This window comes from Pantherophis guttatus, chromosome 4, assembly GCF_059756535.1.
Source record: "Pantherophis guttatus breed Tessera chromosome 4, ASM5975653v1, whole genome shotgun sequence".
Classification (NCBI taxonomy): Eukaryota; Metazoa; Chordata; class Lepidosauria; order Squamata; family Colubridae; genus Pantherophis; species Pantherophis guttatus.
The window spans coordinates 72,290,330-72,311,572 of NC_142066.1; the positions used below are offsets into that span (position 1 = coordinate 72,290,330).

The 21,243-nt window shown below is 39.2% G+C and overlaps 1 protein-coding gene across 10 annotated transcripts in view; it reads left to right on the plus strand.

Annotated features, from left to right (window-relative positions):
* TPK1 (thiamin pyrophosphokinase 1) overlaps positions 1-21,243 on the plus strand; it is a 519,294-nt gene that overhangs the window by 26,390 nt on the left and 471,661 nt on the right. For all 10 annotated transcript variants that reach the window (XM_087892396.1, XM_087892395.1, XM_087892388.1 and 7 more), the window contains one exon: positions 636-704. In XM_087892396.1, coding sequence (XP_087748522.1) covers positions 662-704 — 43 coding nt within the window. In that variant the 5' untranslated portion in view covers positions 636-661. The remainder of the gene's footprint in view (positions 1-635; positions 705-21,243) is intronic.

Consider the following 21,243-nt stretch of genomic DNA (forward strand, 5'->3'; position numbering starts at 1 on the left):
GAAATGGCGGGAACCGGCTGTGCATGCAGTTAAATATTTTCGAGGAGGGCTTATTTTAAAAGGGGCTTATTTTAGCACATGCACTCAAAAGCCTGATTGGGCTTATTATCAGGGGATGTTTTATTTTCGGAGAAACAGGTATTGCCAACCTCCATTATTTGATTCTGCTAGTTTGTTTGTCTGCTTGTTGATGTCTGCTTGTGTATTGTACTGTATTTACTCTTTCCACACTCTTCAGAATCATAAAGGATGAGAAAGGTAGATCTGACTTCAGGGAACAACTTCTACAACAATTGATATTTACCGATTAAAAACTAAAGTCAAATTTGGCTCCTTTATGTTACAATTTTCCTGCTGATCTGGAATAGAAGATTTACAAAGTGTAAATTGCACTATCTATCAATCCAATTGATGTCTAACATACTTGCACATTAATCTCAATCTGAAATGGGCTTTCTGCTACCTACTGTATGTAACAGTCTGTGGTTCATTATAAATCAGCCTTTTTTGTGGCTACCTCTGAACTAATCTTTTATACAAATATTATGCTCTGGGCATGATTTAAATATAGTTAAATATTGCATTAATAACTAGGTTTCATGATTTGTAACTTATTTATTTTGATTTCATTTTAGTTTTAAAAGCCCAACAGTAACCTGATATGGAACGGGTGTGTACACCATTGGAATGTCTACTTCCCACTGGTATGTACTACTTACTTATATATTTATATAGAGAGAGTATATTTAGAATATAGTGTAATGTTTTGATTGATAGTGGTATGATTTTAAACTATTTTAAAACAAGATAATCCATCACTGAGTCATACTTTAGTATAGTAACCTAGTGTAGCGTAGCCTAGTATAGCGTAGCATAGCGTAGAGTAGAGTATGGCTACAAACCACATCGTGATCAGTTCTGTCGGAGTTTTGCAGAGTGACTAGTATTATGAGATAAACCTAGGAGCAAAACACAGCACACAGTACACAGGGCCTTTAGATAATTAACATGGTTTATATACAACTAAATACTGTATATACAGACATATATGTGGTAGATACTTTATCACACAGCTACGGACACAAGGAGAGCAATGAGATACATGACGAAAGAGAGATACACCCTCTAATGGTCACCTATTTATAGACACCTCTTAAGAGGGTAGCAGTCTTGTGTGGACCCCACCAGAGTCTTAACCCAGTGGTGCCAGATGCTGAATCATTCCCATTGCATCAGCTTTCATTTGCCTCCGCTTACAACCTTCCATCATTTTACAGCTATTAAATCTACATTCCCTGACAAATTCAGAAGGACAAATAGGCACTAAATTTTAACTTGGAAAATCTACATTTATCCTAATGATGTTGCAAGCAAAAATGCTATCATTTACCAACTGCTGCACTTCTTCCCAAATCTGTGAATCAAAATACAGTCTTCCCTACTATTGCAGAACAAAAGAGATTTGGGAAATGTGATTGGCGAAATAAGAGTAGCAACATGGCAGAAATCGTAATAGAAAAGACTCTAATGTAGCTTTTCACAATCTGCTGGATGGGACCATATGGGAACTTCCAGTCACTAAAAATCGATGCTTCCTCTTTTCCTAGAGACCTATGTTTTAAAGTTTTGAATTCCATTATTGAATGAAAACAAAAGCAACCAGTGAGTGAAAAATATTATCCCTTAAAAAGACAGAATGATGATTTAAAATGAAAGAAGAGATACCAAAGGGTATCTATATATAAAAAGTGCATGTGTATTCCAGCATAATTCTGGAACATTTTGAGCAATTTCAACCAAACTTGGTACACACATGACTTACCCTCTGGAAACAAATACTGGGGGGGGGGAGGTGTTGGTCACTCCTGGGTGTGTGTGTTTGTGTGTGTTCCAGCATAACACTAGAATGCCTGGGCCGTTAAGGAGAGCGAGTGCGGTGTCCTAGAGCAGCAATTGTTTGTGATGTCAATTCTTTCACAGCTTCCTCTGGAAAGCCAGCCATGACGTTCGCCCCTCAGTGGACCAGTGGGGAAGTGCCAGATGGATTTGGGGCAAAGTGCCAGGATTGTAGACAGGGCGGTAAAGAGGAGTGCATGGGAGGGGGAAGGGAGAGGGCAGGGATGATGGGCATGGGAGTAGGGGAAAGAAAGGCCCCTCCCAATAGCTCCCTGTCAGACAAACGCTTCAACTTCTATAAATACCCGGGCAAAGATACAGCCTGTTGTGCCCTAAAATGGCTTTTACTGGATTGCCTTAAAATGGCTTCTACCAGCATAATTCTGGTACATCTTGAGCAATTTCAACCAAACTTGGTACACAGATGACTTACTCCCTGGAAAGAAGTACTGTGGGGGTAAGACACCCCTAACACTCCTTGGGGTGACTGTTCTGTTAAGATACAACCTGTTTGTTTGTTTATTTATTTATTTATTATATTTCTATACCGCCTTTCTCCCGTAGGACTCAAGGCGGTGTACAGTCAAGAAAAATATAGGTACAACCTGTTAACCTGTTGTGCCTTAAAATGGCTTCTACTGTATAGCACAGTGGAGTTGTCATGGTAACGGTGCACCCTCTCGGCCTTGCCACAGCCGGCCAGGGGTAACGAGAGGAGAAAGGGGGAGGAGGAGGGCCGGGCTCCAGGAGGAGGAGGGGACCCCATCTCCCCCATTGTGAAGTGCGCTAAAGTTCACTGTGCTGTGCAAGGCGCTGCGAGACTGCCTCGTGGCCTGCCTGACACCTCATATCAGAATCAGAGGGAGGGGAGGAGAGAAATAATAGACACACACACCCACAGATACAGGGGGAGAGAGAGAGATACAGAGAGAGGGGGTGATGGGAGGAGAGAGAAACACATAGAGATACAGAGAGAGGGGGAGAGACACAGAGATACAGAGAGGGAGGCAGAGAGAGACATAGAAAGAGAGGGGTAGAGAAAGATACAGGGGGGGGGAGAGAGAGAGAAATGCAGAGAGGAGGGAAGATAGAGAGGGAGAGAGAGAGACAGAGATACAAAGGGAGAGGGGAGAGAGACAGACACACAGAGAGATATAGAGGGAGGGGGGGGAGAGACACACACAGAGAGATACAGAGGGTGGGAGATAGGGAAGAGAGAGAAGAGAAAGAGATACACACAGAAATGGGGAGCCGGTGATAAATAAATACCTGGACAACTCTGGGTTATCAACTAGTTAAGAATAAACTAAGAAAGATGTAAAGTAAGTAAGGTAACCAATTAAAAGTGGGTTTTTAAAAAAAAGAAAATTAAAAGACAAAGGTTAAACACCTTAATTGGAAAGTGGATTGTTTACAACTACATTGTTTGAGGATTGGTAGTTTACAAAAAATAAAAGTTAAGAAATCCCCCATTATTTTCTTATTCGTTTGCTAATTGAACATGCCTGGTTAAATTATTTTTTTCTTCTGAATGAATTTGTCTAAAATCTGAAAAGGAATTTCCTGTTTTGTCCTCATCATATAAATCCAGCAGAAGTATTTGCATTTGTTTTATGACACAGCTGCTAATTTACTAACAGTGGCTACATTTGTTTTTGTTTTATTTTGTTTTTAAATCTTCCTGATTTTTTTAAAATATAATTAAAAATCCTGTTAAAACTTTCTATTGTTGGAGGCCCAGATCATCTCTTTTACTTGAGGCCTTTCACTGGATGTTTCTGCTATCACTGATTCAGTGAATGAAACCCACCAGAGAATCTTTTCAGTGGAGGATTTATGGAACATTCTCTGGAGAAAGTTCTCATTCTTCTCTGGAGAAAATGTACAATGGCCACTAAAGCCACTGACTTCTAACTGTGGACAAAAACTAAGCTTATGCACTACTGTTTAATCCTGAGAAGGCTGATGACATTCATCAATTTATTATTTTATTTTTATTATTTGCTATTATTTCATTTTTAAATTTGTACTTCATTGGCAATTACTTTGAATGTATGAAAAGAGTAGTGCATTGAAAGATGAAGACAGAATGTTTGAGATTAATATCATGGCCAAGTCATGAATGTTCAATTTAGTTACTGCCTACCTGTTTTGGAATAACCCCTCTCCTAATTTGGGGCACCAAAATATGTGGTAACTGATATTATTGGGATATAATATTTTCCAATTACCTAATTTCCTGGCTTGCTGACAAAAGTAATTCCAGGGAGTGGGAGAAAAGAGAAAGGGGACTTCACTTTTCTGCTGCTGTTACTTTTTTAAATAATAATTTTATTAAAGCCATCAAAGCATAAATTACAATTGGAAATTAAAATAGTGGGAATATGGGAAATGTGGGATAAAAGGGAAAAAAAAGAAAGACAAGCATTGACTTTTGATTCTTTTTAGCACATGAGGATAAACTAATAACATCACAGCCTCAACTTTTTAGTTTTACAGACTAAATCTATACAAGCCATTTCTAAAACAACAAACTTACCTAATCAGCAAAACCCAAAATCAAAGTTTCACTTTTTTTCATCTCTAGCATAGAATCCAGAAGCAGTTTCCAAGTTGGGTGTATTCTTTTCGATTAAAGCAGTTAATTTAATCAGATCTCCTATTTCCAACATTTTTTAAGCCAATCATCCAGTGGTGGTATTTAGCTGATTCATACTGGTTCAGTAGAACTGGTAGCTAACTGTTCAGTTTGGTGAACCGGCTGAAGCCTTGTCCCTCCCAGCCATTCCTCCCCTCACTCAGCCTCTCCTCCCATTCTCGCAGCAGCAGCCGGACAGGAAGCGTGTAGAGATAGTACCTTGGCAACTGGACTGTTTCTCTCTGACCCCCTTTCCTGTTTTGTCTGCTGGATTGATGCAGGTGGATGTCAATTCTAACTTCGTTGTCCATTGCAGCTTGGAATCTTAAATAAGGCCGAGTATGTAAGATTGTGTTGTAGCCAGCCCAGGTGTTAGATTGGCCTCTGTGAAGTCCCTGTCTGCCGAGGAGCCCGGCAAGGCTTCACTCTCCACCCGCTGAAGCGCCTGGCCTCCCGGTGATGGAGGGAGGGGCTGGTTAAACAGGCGACAGGCTAAGTGCCTGAAGGACCACATCCCATCACCAGGAGTCCAGGTACCTCTTCCCAGGAGCATGGGTCTTCTCACAACCAGGCCCTGAATTCCCCTGCAGTTCGTTCTGCTGCTGGAAGATGGGCTGCAGCAGTCCTACCTTGGCCCATGCCAGCTCCTTGCAGTCACCCATGCCAGGATTGCTGCAGAATGTCCCCCTTTGGGTTCTTTTTGTTGGGGGGGGGGGAAGCAGAAATTCCGACTTGGAATTGGGTCTGCTTCAGCCTCCTGGTGTGGGGCTTTGGGTGAAGGCTGGAGGGTAGTGCCACTGGTGGCGAAGAGCTGAAGGGCTTCATTCCAGTGGGACTGCATTGTGACCTGGAACTGGCTGAGCATCTTATCCCGCTAAGCCTCCAGGCCTTGCACTTCCGCAGGCCTTCCCTCTCCTTGGAAAGCCTATGCTCGTAGTCCTCAGTGACGTGTTTCTACTGAGCCTCCTTCTCGGCCAGTTCCAATTTGAACTATACCAGCTGTTTTGTCAACTCTTCCTCGTGGTGGCTGCTTAGCTCCAACAACGTGAGGAGAGGCCGGGCAAGGCAAGACATCCCTCAAAATGAGTGATGTCAAGTTGGTCACACCCACCCAGTCACAAGCCCACCCAGCCATGCCTACCCAGCTGGTCATTAGGCCAGAAAACCAGTTGTTAAATTATTTGAATCCTACCACTGCATTCATCCATTGTGGAAATTAAGTATTTTTGCACTTTTCTGCATAAACCATTCTTACTTCTGTCATCATATATAACAGCAAGCTTCCAGATTTTTTTAAAGGTTTTTTTATCTAGTAAGCCTAAAATAAAAATCTCTGGTTTAATTTTTATATTCACTTTAGGAAATGTATATACTAAAATATGAATCTTACCCCAGTATTTCTTTTATTTATCATAAGTCTACCAAAAATTCTTTTCATTTACATTTCCAACATACATTTGAAATTACAACAGGAATTTTTTTTTTTTTAATTTGATTTATATGCCGCCCTTCTCCGGAGACTCAGGGCGGCTTACAATGTGCTCAGCAATAGCCTTCATCCTTTTGTATATTTATACAAAGTCAGCTTATTGCCCCCACAAACTGGGTCCTCATTTCACCTACCTTAGAAAGGATGGAAGGCTGAGTCAACCTTGAGCCTTGGAGGGATTCGAACCAGCAGTAATTGCAGGCAGCTGTGTTAATAACAGGGTGCTTAGACCACTTACTATCAAGGCTCTATTGCATTTGTTGTTCTCCAGATGTTTCTGAGTTAGCCATACAGCCCCATTAAATTGAACTACTGTGAATTGAAGTTTAGCAATACCTGGAAGGGAAAAGGCATCCCGACTGCTCCCAATATGGGACTACCAAAATTATCCTTCTGTAAAATAAATAGCAGTAGCAGTTAGATTTACATACCACTTTACAGTCCCCTCTAAGTGGTTTACAGAGTCAGCATATTGCCTCCAACAATCTGAGTTCTCATTTTACCGACCTTGGAAGGATGGAAGGATGAGTCAACCTTGAGCTAATGAGAATCGAACTACTGAACAGCTGGCAGTCATCAGAATTAGCCTGCAATACTGCATTGTAACCACTGCGCCAATAGCAGCTTATTTTCAGTTGCCTCTAGACTGTGCTGTGATTCTAAAATTGAAGAACTACTTTGTGACCAAGCATAGTCCATTGAAATGATTGAATTATTCAGTCTATCAAAATTAAAGCTTTTATTTAAAACCTTTAATTGCAGTAATTTTTCTTCAGAATGGTTAGATTTCTTTTTCCATTAAGTTCAATTGGAGTTAAATGAGTAGATACTATGAACTGACTATTCTAGTGTTTCAAGTTTTTAACTGAAAAGCATTTAAAACAATTTGTTTTATTTTCCAAGTTGTTGGCTGGTTGCTGTTATTTTATTTTGTAGAAGTGATAACACAGTTATCTGTGTTTAATGCAGTTTAACGCAGCTATTCAACTTCCTATGTTTTAGGTAACTGGAATATTTACAGTATTCATTGACCTCTCCTCCCCTCCCCTTCCCTCCCCTCCCCACTCCATGTTTCTTTCACAAGCATATGATTTACTGCATTTGCCAGACTATAAGATGACCCTGCATTTAAGGAGGTCCCCATTCCCAAAGAATCAAAGATCATAAACATAAACAGAAAAATCTTGACCATTGCATGACTAGCCTATCTTGTCAATTAAGGTTTTTAATTCTTAAAGAAATCCTAGATATTTTTTTCTCTCTAACAAATGTGGCATCCGACAGTTGTGAATATGCATTTACATATAAGCACCAGCCATAATCCAAAAAGGTGTGTTTAAGGCTAGAACTTAAATGAATATTAGCATATTTAATAGCTTTTGATTAAAATTAATTGCATTCTGTTTTTGAAATTATCCACCATATAAAATGGAGAAGAAAATACTAGGTTCCTTCTGTTTACAGAAATAACTGCTATAGATACTTTTGCATTCAGTTTGTGAATCCAAGGCTTATTGAATTCAAGGATTCTTATATTTGAATAAGTATGCGTATGATTTCCACTCTTTCAGTTATTTTGCTAGTCTTTTGCTCTTTGCCAGTTTAGAGAATGTTTGCAGTGAAGAGCTTATTCTGATTTTTCTTATTCACATGAGAATGCTTTCCATTGTAGATGCTTATCCATTGCAAGTGGAGAAGGTCAGAGATGAAATATCTATTTTCCTTGAAGTAATTTGGGAGTAGCTTCTTCACTTTCTGTATTACAGTATTCTCAGAGAATGTAGGATTTTCCTTCATTTAACCTACAGGAAAAACGTATCTTTCTGATAAATAAAGTAACTAAAGGCTAGAGACATTACTTTCAAGGCTGAGAATGGACAAGACTTTATCTGTGTCTGTCTGTGGTTTAAGAACTCGTATGATTCTCACTAAATAACAAGCATCATTATCTAGATTCTGATGGCCAATAATGGATTAACTCTTAGATGAGCATTTTCTGGCATATACGCATGAAATGGCACAGAAAGGAAGACTTAATGGCATATCTGAAGGGCTTACTATGACAAAATTGATCTCTCATCCTGAATTCTAAAGCGTGAAGAATTCTAAAGTGAATTTAGAATTCTAAATTCTAAATCCAAAATTCTGAATTCTAAAGTCTTAGAAATAAAATTTTCAAATGTAGCATGTCTAAATATGTGTACACACACACATAACTGTGGTTTAGTAGTTTATTAATATTACCCAGCAACTCCCTTCACCAAAACTCAGAAAAACTCTACAGAGGAATTATTATTATTTTTTAATCAAGTTTTATTGGGTCCCCCCCCCCCACATTCACCCAGATCTTTTTTGAACAGAGTATTGGCCATATCTTATCTTATACAATTTATCAAATTCAAATACATTTTACTCAATTACAATTTTTGCCACAATTTTTTTTCCCTTTTTTAAATCATATCTCAATATTTCTTTGCTTACTTATATAGAAAACGTCTTCATTCGCCCTCAAATTCTAATTTTCCTGCTTATTCATATTTATTCTCTTTTATTCTTTAACAATTCATTCTTTATCTTAATATATTTGTGTTTGTTCGGGGTTGCCTTTCTTCCATTTCATCTTTTTTATTGTACAGCAATCTTTCTCCTCCAACCTACCATCTTCCTCTTTTCTTTCTTTCCTACTTTCTCTTCCCCTCGTCTTCTTCTCTTATCTACTACCCCTCCCCTTCTCCTTCTCCTCCTCTCTTGCCCCGATCTTACCCTCTGTCCTACTCTAATTTCCCTTCCCTTCCTTCCTCCCTACTCTTCCTTCCCTCTCTCTCCTTCCTCTTCCCTTCCACCTCTCTTCTCCTCATCTCTCTCTATTGCTGTATTCATCTTCAATTTAATATTTTCCACTATGGAGTCCAGGCAACCCTGATCTTTCATTTATCAAGTATATTTCACACAATTTCTACAGAGGAATTATTGAGTCTGTCATCTGCACCTCTATAACTGTCTGGTTTCGTTCTGCAACCCAACAAGATAGACACAGACTTCAGAGGATAATTAGAACTGCAAAAAAACAAACAAACAAACAAAAAAACAATTACTACCAACCAGTTACTCCAGTCGAGGCATACACCTCGACTGGAGACCTAGTGGCCGCCTGGGATAGAGCGGCCGCTGGAGCTCTGGATCGAGTCGTGCCTTTGCGGCCTCTGACCCGGCGCCATTCTCACCTGGCTCCTTGGTTTACCGAGGAGCTGAGGGAGATGAAGCGCCGGAAAAGACGCCTAGAGAGTAGTTGGAGGGCTAGTCTTTCTGAATCAGACCGGACACTGGTAAGATCTCATATTAAGAATTATCTAGTGGCGATAAAAGCAGCAAAATGTACCCATTTTGCTGCTCTTATTGCATCATCAGATAATCGCCCGGCCGCCCTGTTTAGGGTGACCTGCTCCCTGCTCCACCAGAAAGCGCGGGAGGACCCCTTGGAGGAAAGAGCCGAGGACTTTGTTCAATATCTGCATGACAAAATCACTCAGATTCGGGAAGGTCTGGACTCCGACTGGGTAGGTCCAGCGAGGGTGACGGAGGCAGGTCTTGAGAATGTTATCTGGGACAAGTTTGATCCTGTGACCCCAGATGACGTGGACAGGATTCTGGATAGACTGAACGCGACCACATGTTTGTTGGACGCGTGTCCCTCCTGGTTAGTACTGGCTTCCCGGGAGGTGACGCGAAGCTGGCTCCAGGGGATTATAAATGCTTCATTGGGTGAGGGTACCTTCCCTGCTGCCTTGAAGGAGGCGGTGGTGAGGCCTCTCCTCAAGAAGCCTTCCCTGGACCCGGCAGTATTGGCTAATTATCGTCCAGTCTCCAACCTTCGCTTCATTGCAAAGGTTGTTGACAGAGTGGTTGTGCGACAGCTTCCCCAGTACCTGGATGAAACGTCGTATCTAGATCCGTTCCAGTCGGGCTTCAGGCCTGGGTACAGCACGGAAACGGCATTGGTCGCGTTGGTTGATGATCTCTGGAGGGCTCGGGGCAAGGGTTGCTGCTCTGTCTTGGTCCTGTTAGATCTCTCAGCGGCTTTTGATACCATCGACCATGGTATCATGCTGCACCAGTTGGTAGAGTTGGGGATGGGAGGCATCGTACTACGGTGGTTCTCCTCCTTTCTCTCCGACCGGTTGCAGTCTGTGTTGACAGGGGGGCAGAGGTCGACCCCGAGGCCCCTCATATGCAGGGTGCCGCAGGGATCGGTCCTCTCGCCCCTTTTGTTCAACATTTATGTAAAGCCGCTGGGCGAGATCATCCGTGGTTTCGGGGTGAAGTACCATCAGTACGCTGACGACACCCAGCTGTACATCTCCACCCCGGACCACCCCAACGATGCCCTTGAAGTGATGTCCCGGTGCCTGGAGGCCGTACGGATCTGGATGGGGAGAAACAGGCTCAGGCTCAACCCATCCAAGACTGAGTGGCTGTGGTTTCCGACGTCCCGATATAGTCAGCTGGTGCCATCGCTGACTATTGAGGGCGAATCATTGGCCCCCACGGAAAGGGCTCGCAACTTGGGCATCCTCCTGGATTCACGGCTGTCTTTAGAAGAGCACTTGACGGCCGTGACCAGGAGGATTTTTCATCAGGTTCGCCTGATCCGCCAGTTGCATCCCTTTCTAGATCGGGACTCCCTACACATAGTCACTCATGCCCTCGTCACCTCTCGTCTGGACTATTGTAATGCTCTCTACATGGGGCTCCCCTTGAGGTGCACTTGGAAGCTCCAACTGGCGCAGAGTGCGGTCGTGCGGGTGGTGATGGGAGCAACGTGGAGCTCCCATGTAACACCTCTCCTGCGCGAGCTGCACTGGCTCCCGGTGGTCTTCCGAGTGCGCTTCAAGGTTTTGGTTACCACCTTTAAAGCGCTCCATGGCTTAGGACCTGGTTATCTATGGGACTGCCTGCTACCACCAATAGCCTCCCACCGGCCAGTACGCTCCCATAGAGAGGTCGACTGGCGGCCCCTAGGGGGAGAGCCTTCTCTGCGGGGGCACCTACAATCTGGAACGAGCTCCCCCCGGAGATATGGAGGATCCCGGATCTTCGCACCTTCCGTCCCGCGCTGGCCTGGCCTAAATCTTCTCCTTTTTTAAATTTAAATTTTAAACACAAATTTTAATCTGTTTAATTATGGGGTATTTTAAAATTCAGCCTAAATTATTTAATTTGTTTTAATATATTTTAAATTTGTATCTCTGTGTTTTATCCTCTGGCTGTTCACCGTCCTGAGTCCTTCGGGAGAAGGGCGGTATAGAAATTTAATAAAATAAAATAAATAAATAATAAATAAATAAACCTGCCTTCCATTGACGACCTGTATACTGAATGAGTCAAAAAGAGGGCTGTGAAAATATTTACAGACCCCTTGCATCCTGGACATAAATTGTTTCAACTCCTACCCTCAAAACTATGCTACACAGTACTGCACACCAGAACAGCTAGACACAAGAACAGTTTTTTTCTGAAAGCCATTACCCTGCTAAACAAATAATTCCCTCAACACTGTTGAACTATTCACTATGTCTGCATTACTATTAATATTCTCATCATTCCTGTCACTCATCTCCTCCCACTTATGATTGTATGACTGTAATTTTGTTGCTTGTATTCTTATGATTTATATTTATTGTTTCCTAGTATGATTTGATTGCTTATTTGTAACCTATGACTATCATTAAGTGTTGTACCTTATGATTCTTGATGAACATATCTTTTCTTTTTATGTACACTGAGAGCATATGCATCAAGACAAATACCTTGTGTGTCCAATCACACTTGGCCAATAAAGAATAAAGAATTCTAAAGATCTGTCCCTATTATGTCCAGCCACAAGCATACCAATGCTAGTCCACAGAGCAATGGCCAATGAGTTACTTGAAAGTTTTCCAATCAAAATAAACCCATCAGGCAAAATTAAATCCACAATACAAGAGAGTTCATAAGAAAAGTTCAGAGTTCATAAGGCACGATTCAAGTCAAAGCAGGGTGTCAATTCAAAGCAAGGCAAGAATCACAACAGAAAAGACACAGCTAGGAAACGAACATGTTGTTCCACGCATCGCTTCCATCTGTCTGCTATGCTAAATAGCCAGCTTCTGATGCAGCCCATCAAGAAAGGCGAGGCTGCCTCCTCACAAGTAATCTGGCTGACCTTCTCTGCTCCTGCCTTTTCTCTGCTGTACATGTACTTGGATCGGGTGCAGAAGGCAGTTCCACCTCATCACTGATGGCTGCAGCATCATGCTTTCCCTACTTGAAGCCTCAGGGCTGTTGTGCTGCAGCTGTTCTTCAACCAACTCCCTCTCAGATGGCTGCTAGGAGCCATTGACCAGCTTCTCTCCTGATGTGCCTGGTACTGCTTCATCCTCCTTCAAATTGACAGCCGGAGAGGTATCTGGGGAAGCATCCGTGGGAGACATCATAATATGACTTTTGGCTTATTTCCTTTACCTTCAAAAGTACTTTATTCTGATTTCAAGATTATGAATAATTTCCAGCAAATTTAAAGCAAATGATTATTGTATTATTACTTTTGTTTTCCCCCAAAAAAACTCAGGACACATATTTGGGTCTTCCACAAACCCTGTATAATAGGTTAAAATGAGAAACAGTTATTACCCTATAATCACTCAAGTGAGTTTCATTGCTGATTGGGGATTCTAGGTCCTAGCCTTATATAGTAATTCAGCCCTTTGTCCTTATTATGTTCATACTGGGTTTGTTGCTTGTATATTACAAGATTTTGATGAAGATTGCTAAATTAATTTTAGAGGATATGAAGAATAAAAAAAAGTCTAAAGGGAATAGCAGTCATAAGTGAGATGAGTCAAACTATCAGCTAACAATTGTATCAACCAGATTTTAGTGGGATTTGTGTTTAAATTATTATATTTTTTAGTAATGTACTTAAATTCCTAGAGTTATTATTAGAGGCCTCTGTATTGGGGTGAGATTTCTCTTTTGGAAAAAAAACCCTTCTAGACATTTCACTGTATGTCAGTTATGTAATAATTGCATACATGGAGCTGAATTGTATCTGTAATTCTGCAGTATGATAGAATGGTTTCATATTCCAGAATAATAATGTTCAGCATTTTCAGACGTTGACTCACCTTTAACCTCATTTTGCAACATGGGACCTATTTTTCATGTTTGCTGAGACAGTGAATCTGCAGCCCTCTAGCAATTAGATATTGCTGAATTATAATACTATAATACCACTATTACCAGTACTGAGGGATACAGATATTGTAATATTAAATTACAATAGTATTTACTGTGTCTATGCTTATTTTTCTCTTTCTTCACCAGTCCTTTATTTTTCTCTTTTCTTATGTTTTTGCATTACCTCTTTTCCTTCTTCCCTCCCTCCGTCCCTCTGCAGTTTTGAAGTTCATTTTTGTCTAACATTTAAGATTTTTTTTTTTCATTTCTTCTTCCAGTTATATCTTTTATGAGCCCCAAGTTGTTGAAAATCTATGTTTCCAAATATCCCTCATTAGCCATTACAGATTATACTGGGTAGATGAAAGAAATTAAGATTCTGAAATTCAAACACCAATGAAATCAAGCTTCTTACTCTAGCAAAATCTCCCTTCTAAAATATACTCTTGCTATATTTGCCTTGTCAACAGTTACTTCATTTTATGTTATATTGTTTATATTGCATCTGGATTTGGACTCTGAATTTTCCTCAGATAGAATTATTAAAACCAGTGGTATTTTTCCTAGTTGCCAAACAAATCACTATGTGCTTTATATATGTAATCAGTAGAGACTCTTTAATTAAGTGAATTGAACATGTTGTTGGATGGATGGTAGATTTAATTCACCAAGATAACTTCAGCCATTATTTTAAAAGCCAGTAACAGATAGTCTAGTGTGCACTTTGCGAAGCGCATTGGTATGAAGAAAACAACCCATTGTGAAATATTGAGGCATCCACATACTTCAGAAAGTTTGGTACACTTACTGTGTATTATTAAATCATTTGCATATCTATGTTCATGCAGACATAAAAAGACAATCAAGGAAAAAGTATAAAGCAACTGTGCTGAGTATTCTAAATACGTGATTGTTTTCGTGTACTTTGCAAAGTATTCCTTTAAAGCAGGGATGACAAGCTTAGATCCGTAGTGTCGCGCATGTGGCCCTCCTGAGCTCCATTTTTGCTGGCAGAGGGCTGCAGGAAGCTGTCGTGTCACCCCAGCCCCATCCGGGCCACCACAGGTGCCCTCAATGAAATTGAGTTTGACACCCCCCTGCTTTAAGGGTTTTGTATAGCTGTAATATTAGGAATAGTCAATTTCAGATTAAAATCCTATGAGTGGTTACTCGTTAAGGAACTGACAACTTGCTGTAACTTATTATACTAAGAAAGGTTCACATATGACTTTCATGTAAGAACTATGAAATAGACTTGGTTTCTTTGGTTTTTCATTTGCTTTCTTTTTCAATAACATAAGCATTGCTGTGCTATATATAAATACATCATGCTCTTAAAAACATTTAAGATATTTCATATACCAGTTGTATATGAAATGTTATTTCATTTTTTATAGAAATCCATTGGCCTAATTTTTCAGCAGGAGCTATATTTGGTATCTATGAAGACAAATACTTTAAAATGTCTCAATTTTAATTTCTAACACAGTAAATATAGATATAATCCACATAAACTTAAGCTCTTTTGGGTCCGTAGTCATTTTTAAGAATGCAAAGGGGTCTTGAGACCAAAATGTTTGAGAACTGCTGATTTAGAGATTCTAGGAAAAAAGTCAAAGGACTATTCTCTTTATTGTCTTCCTGAAAACATGAAGGACAGACTTTAAATGTTATCATTATTGATTAAAAGATTGTGGCTGATTGATTTTGCACCTCTTTTCGGTGCAGCAATGTGGTTCCTGTTTAACTCTTTGCTTTTATTGCTCTTGAATTTGTTTTCATATTCATGTTTTATTTTTCATTTCACTTTTAATTAGTATCATTATATTTGATGGCAGAATGTTTAGTTTATCTTCACTGTTAATAGCCTAATTGTTTCTCTTGCCTTAAGTAATATCTCATTAACTTTATAAGCCATCTTTTCCACATCATCTACAGAATTAATTTCCTGTTCATAGACTTGTCTGCAGCATTTCCCCCAAAACTTTCTTAATTAGCATTTTTATTGCTATATATTTTTTGGGTTCTTGTTTTCTGTTCAGAACTAAGCTTCTGAGGAGATCTAATAAAATGAGCATTACTGGTTCATTATCTATTTTTTAATATGTCCAAAAATCAAATTATTAATACTACTATTACTATTATTTTTTCAGAAAAACTATACACTTTTTTTAAAAAAAGACATATATAATAGCACTCTATTAAAATATTTTTATTATTTCATAAAATAATATTCACAATGTCAAATGAATTATTCATAAATAGTAAATAGATGTGTTAAAAATAGATATGTTTCCCTGAAATTTTCTTCAACTGCACAGCAATAATTGTTTTCACTTCTTCCAGTTTAAGTTATGGAGACACATGTAAATGTCATTTCATAATCTTTCCACTGTCAGAATTCACAAACTAGTATTGTTCATGCCAAGAATATAAATATATTAGCATTATATTATATAACTAAGGTATCCAGTGTAGTAGTAGTTGTTGTTGTAATAATAATAATAATAATAATAATAATAATAATAATAATAATAATAATATAATTATTATTCTTTCCTCCCCCCCCTCCCATTCCTGATTCTGCCACCCAACAGGCAGTTAGGCCTCTTTCCTCCCCCTATTCATTATCCTGCCTTTCTGCCACTAAACAAGCAGTTAGGTAGCCGTGCCTGGGCCTGGACAGCTATTCGGTGCAGTTCCTACGGTTATGGAATTATCATTTTTGGATCAGCAGTGACTTAGCCACCGTGAACCAACCAAGCACTTACCATCACTAATGATGAGAAGGAGTCAACAAAATTCCACACCGGATCAATCATCGCCCGAGTCAATAAGGATCGCATCAGATGCTATGACTCCTGGACATCTGTTGAAAAAGGGGCTACAGGGCTCAGTTGTTACTGCTAGAAAACCAGAGCGTGCAACTGCAAAGCAACTAAAACAAAAGCGCAAAACTTGGACAACTGAAGAAAATAGAGAAATCATCAAATATTTTTACCAGGCAGAACCATCAGCCAGGGGATTTCAAAAAAGAATGATGCAACTGTGGAAGAAAAAACACCCGGAAAGTGATGTAAATGAACAAAGATTAATGGATCAAAGACGCTTCATCATCCGTAATAAAGTTTTCACAGATGTGGAAATGCAACATCTAGAAATATTGGCTAAAAAGAAAACAACAGGTAATGATGAACAGGCTGAAGAAATTGTTCCAACACCTGAACAAACTGACCAACCAATGGAAGAAACCAACATACAGGATGAAATTCCTCCTGTGCAACAACTCGAAAGTGTAGAGCTAAGTGATCTAGCAAAAATGCTGAAAGAAAAGATTGAAAACCACATCAAAGAAAAGATAGAAAGAAAAAGACTACCAACCATTTGCGAAGTACACAGCAAATGAATGAAAAATCTACTAACTGCCGTCAACAGCATTTTAACATCCATCCCATCCAGCACACCATATGAAACCAACCAACTAATGTAAAGCACAGCCGCCATTATAACTGCAGAACTGGGTTATAAAATGCCAAAAAAGAAACCCACTGGAACACCAAAGTGGAAAATTCAACTTGAAAATAAAATAAAAGAACGAGGGGATATACTGAAATATCTGAAGTACTTGAAAGAAGGAAAACTAAATAACAAAAAGCTGAAAAATAGTTTACACAATAAATAAAACCTGGAGGAAAAAACAATATTGGAAATCATGGAGGAACTAAAACAACGTTCAATAGCAACAGCAATTGATACAAAGATACGAAGGACAAAGAGACGAAGGACGAATTAAACAATATCGTGAAAATGTCCAGTTCAGAAGAAACCAACACCTCTTTTACCAGTCCCTTGATGAAAATCGAGCCCAAACTAATGTTCACCCATGTAAAAAAAAAAACTTTGAACTTTTGGAAAGAACTGTGGGAAAACCCAGTGGAACACAACAAAACTGCCTCCTGGAGTGAAGATATTAAATAACAAACAACATGAAACAAAATGGAAAATATTGCAATAACAACTGATATGGTTGCAAAACAAGAAAAGAAGGTCAAGAACTAGAGTGCACCTGGCCTGGACAAACTACATGGATACTGGCTAAAACACCTCAACACCTCCATTATTGCATGGCCACTCAATTTGATCAAATGCTTCAAAATGCAACAAGTGAAGAATGGTTAATAGCTGGTTGAACATATTTGATAATGAAAGATCCAGAAAAGGGCACAGAGCCAAGCAACTATCGCCTAATTACTTGTCTGCCAACAACATTCAAACTTTTTAAAGAATACTGGCAAATTCAGTATTCAGTCATCTGATGGAAAACAATTTGCATCCAGTAGAACAAAAAGGAAATTATAAAAAATCAAGAGGAACAAAAGATCAGCTGCTCATTGACAAAATGGTTTTAAAAATGCAAAACAAAGAAAAACAAATTTAAATATGCCATGGATTGATTACAAGAAGGCATTTGACTCATTGCCCCAGAGCTGGATTAACGCCTGTCTGGAATCAGCAAAAATATTTGTACATTTTTGAAAGCAAATATGCTAAAATGGAAAACAGTTCTAACAGTAGATGGGGAGAACATTGGTGAAGTCAACATCAGACGAGGAATCTTCCAGGGTCATCAGACTCACTTTCGCCACTACTGTTCAATATCACATTAATTCTACAATAATTCGACAATAATCCTACAAAACACAAAACTGGGATATCAAATCTTAAGCCAACAAGGCAAGATAAACCATCTACTATACATATACTATACTATATCAAGTCCCACTGAACTTGAATCAATACTCAACACAGTTCAACTGTTCAGCAGTGACATCAGAATGAACTTTGGATATCAGTACCTTTTAACTTGCTTTATTTTATTGAATTACTTCTGCACTTTTTTCTGGAGGGGGAAATGTTCCCATCTAGAACTTTATCATCAGGTATCTCATGCCATACAAAGCTTGATTCTCTCTCCTGATGGTCACTTGCCTATTTCCATAAGAGGCATTTTGGGAAGGAACTTCTTGTATTGTTTGTATAAGCCTATCACAAATTAAATTGTAAGTATATACACAGATTCTCATTTTAGACACATGGAAAAAATAATTCTATATTTACTCTGTACAACTGAATTGATGAAAATTATATGTTGCAATCATTATTTCATGTTAAAGAACACTTCGTTTCAGTCTTTTTAATCTTATGGCAGCTTCTAAAACCATTTTCCATAGGAATATCTATGATATATAAATGAGAGAAAGAGTTGTTGGCTTTTATCTTTCTTGAAGAATAATAGTGGCACGAAGGGGTCTTCTGTGTCACAAATTCCTAACTTGGTTTCTGTGTTGAATTATCCTACTCTTGTTTAACTATTGAATGAAGTTGGACAGTGGTCTGGACTGAAATGTCATCCATATATTGATGCCACTTAAAGACTAACATTTACTCCTACTTGAACTTTCATGCTTCTGATGAAATGGCCTATGATTCGTGTAGACTTATTCCTTAATACATGCTTTTTAAAAAAAAGCAATTATGAAAGGTACCCTTCTGGAAAAGTCATAATATATTCATAATATGCTCCTGATTTCTCTTTGAGACATAAAATGTCATTATACAAATGGCAACTATATTTTATCTGGAACTTCTAAGTTATCTCTACAGGAACTCATTTATATTTATTTACATGGGCTACTTTTCAGTCAAAGCTCCTCTGAATGATATACAAAAGCTGTAACCAGGGCAATAATAACTAACATACAGTATAATAGCAGAAATGCAATATAAGGTTAAGGTAAAACAATATTGTGTTTCCCCGAAAATAAGACCCTGTCTTATATTTTTTAGAACCCTGAAATAAATGCTTGGCCTTATTGCCATGCGCTCAAAAGCCCGATTGGGCTTATTATCAGGGGATGTCTTATTTTGGGGAAAACAGGGTACTAATATAATATAATTAACCTGGCACTAGGAGTTTCACACAAATCAAGTTGCAGAGGCCTTCACTTTCCTAGTGAAATGGGCTTTCACTAAGAAAGTGAAAGCATATTTTTTATAAATGGACAAATAATTCCAGAGGAGGTGAATTGCCACCAAGAATACTTGGTTTCATATTTTTTGGTAGATATGTAACTTTATTTAGTAACTAGCTTTGCTTATTTTATTTAGAGTAGTCTATGTGTATGGCTGTTGGTTTCACTATTTTTCCTTGATTTCTATTTTTCTCAAATTCATTCTATGTTGGAGCTTTAGCTACTTTTCAGGAAAAAAATTCTCTTTAAAATAAATTTAAGTCCAAGACCTCAAATGTTACACAGCTGTTCTCAAAATTTGTTCAACTTTGTATTTCTTAGTTTCGATGGAAAAACCTGGAACACTTTTCTGTACTTTCCCCCTTCTAATTTGGTTGCACAGAGACTTCGAACTCCCCAACTGAGGGTATAAAGTTCATCCTGACTGGTGGCAATTGATTATCATTTTAGGAATTTTAGGATTTTACTTTATGAAAAAGATAAAAGATGAAAGGTGTAATGTGTGAGACTATGCTGTGCTTTAGTTTTAATTCCAAAATCATGCCACTGAATGTGCTTAGGCACAAACATTACACCTATCTGCAAGTTGATAAAATCATTGCTCCTTTTTCTTGGATAATAGGTAGATAAATTGATAGCTATGCACTCACATTCTCTTTTCACAGATGCAAGTTCTTTTACTGGTGTCTATATTCATCAGTTTTTTTCCTAAAATCTAGGATAGTGTTTCTCAACCTTTGCAGCTTTAATAGAGGTAGCACGTATATACCACTTCATAGTGTTTTACAGCATTCTCTAAGTAGTTTACAGATCAGCATATTACCCTCAACAATCTGGATCCTCATTTTACTGATCTCAGAAGAATGGAAACCGGAATCAACCTTGAGCCGGTCAGAATCAAACTTCTGGCAGTGAGCAGACTTAATCTGCAATACTGTATTCTAACCACTACTCCACCAAGTCTCTTTTAAGCTTTCTGTACTTTAATTTTCAGAATTCTCTAGTCAGCATGGATAAATATGAAATATAAATGTAACATTTTACAATTTGTAAATTGTACATTTTATAAACTCTCCAGTATGGTTGTGGCATCGGCCAGGCATGGGTTGTTACATTCAGATCTGCCTAGAGACCAAGTCATAGTTTTTCGGCCATGCCTCTTGCTTCTTCCACTCAGGCCCAGTTTCAACTCAGTCGGCCTGAGAGAAACACCTGGTGGCAGATTTGGCTATTTCAGCCCATTTCTGTTCAGAAGCCAATTGAATTTAGTTTTTCAGCTTAAAATTTTTTCAAGCTTTTTGAGAGAACACCGGTCTACCTGGCTAAGAGGCTAGCTGTATATTTCAAGATTTTGGGAACGCACCGGTCTATCGGCTTGCAGACAAGCTCCATTTTGTGGGCCATCTCTGAGTGGCCTTGCCGTGGCCACCTTGCCTGAGGCTACACCACCAATGAGCATTGGGAGCTACCACCAACGATCTATAGGCAGAATCTTTGGCAGACAGCTCCGGAGTCCTACCTCTCTCCCGCTGCCGCCTACAGTGCTAGTCAGCTGTAGCGTGGCTCTTTGAAGTGCCATGGAACATCACCTAGCCATTTTAAAGTGCTGTAGACCTTTACCCAGCCAATTTTTTGCCGCTTCACCACCAAAGAGACTCAAAGCCTCAGCCTCCAGTGGCAGCAATCATCACTTCCCAAGGCCTGGTTCAGCGGCAGCAGATCACCCACAGAATGTCTTTTACCTCTGAAAACCTCCGCAAGCGACCTGCTGATCTAGCTTCGCTATGATCTAATGACCATTGGTGCTGGGTGCTGACACGTCCTTCGTCGGACCTAAGCAAGCCGCCCATTCAAGCAGACCTCTTCCTGCTTGCATGTGTGCTGGCTAGCCCAGTTTACTGGCACAGCTGCCACCACTTGATTCACCTGGTGGTTTATTTGAGGCCTGAAGATGATATCATGCATGCAGATTA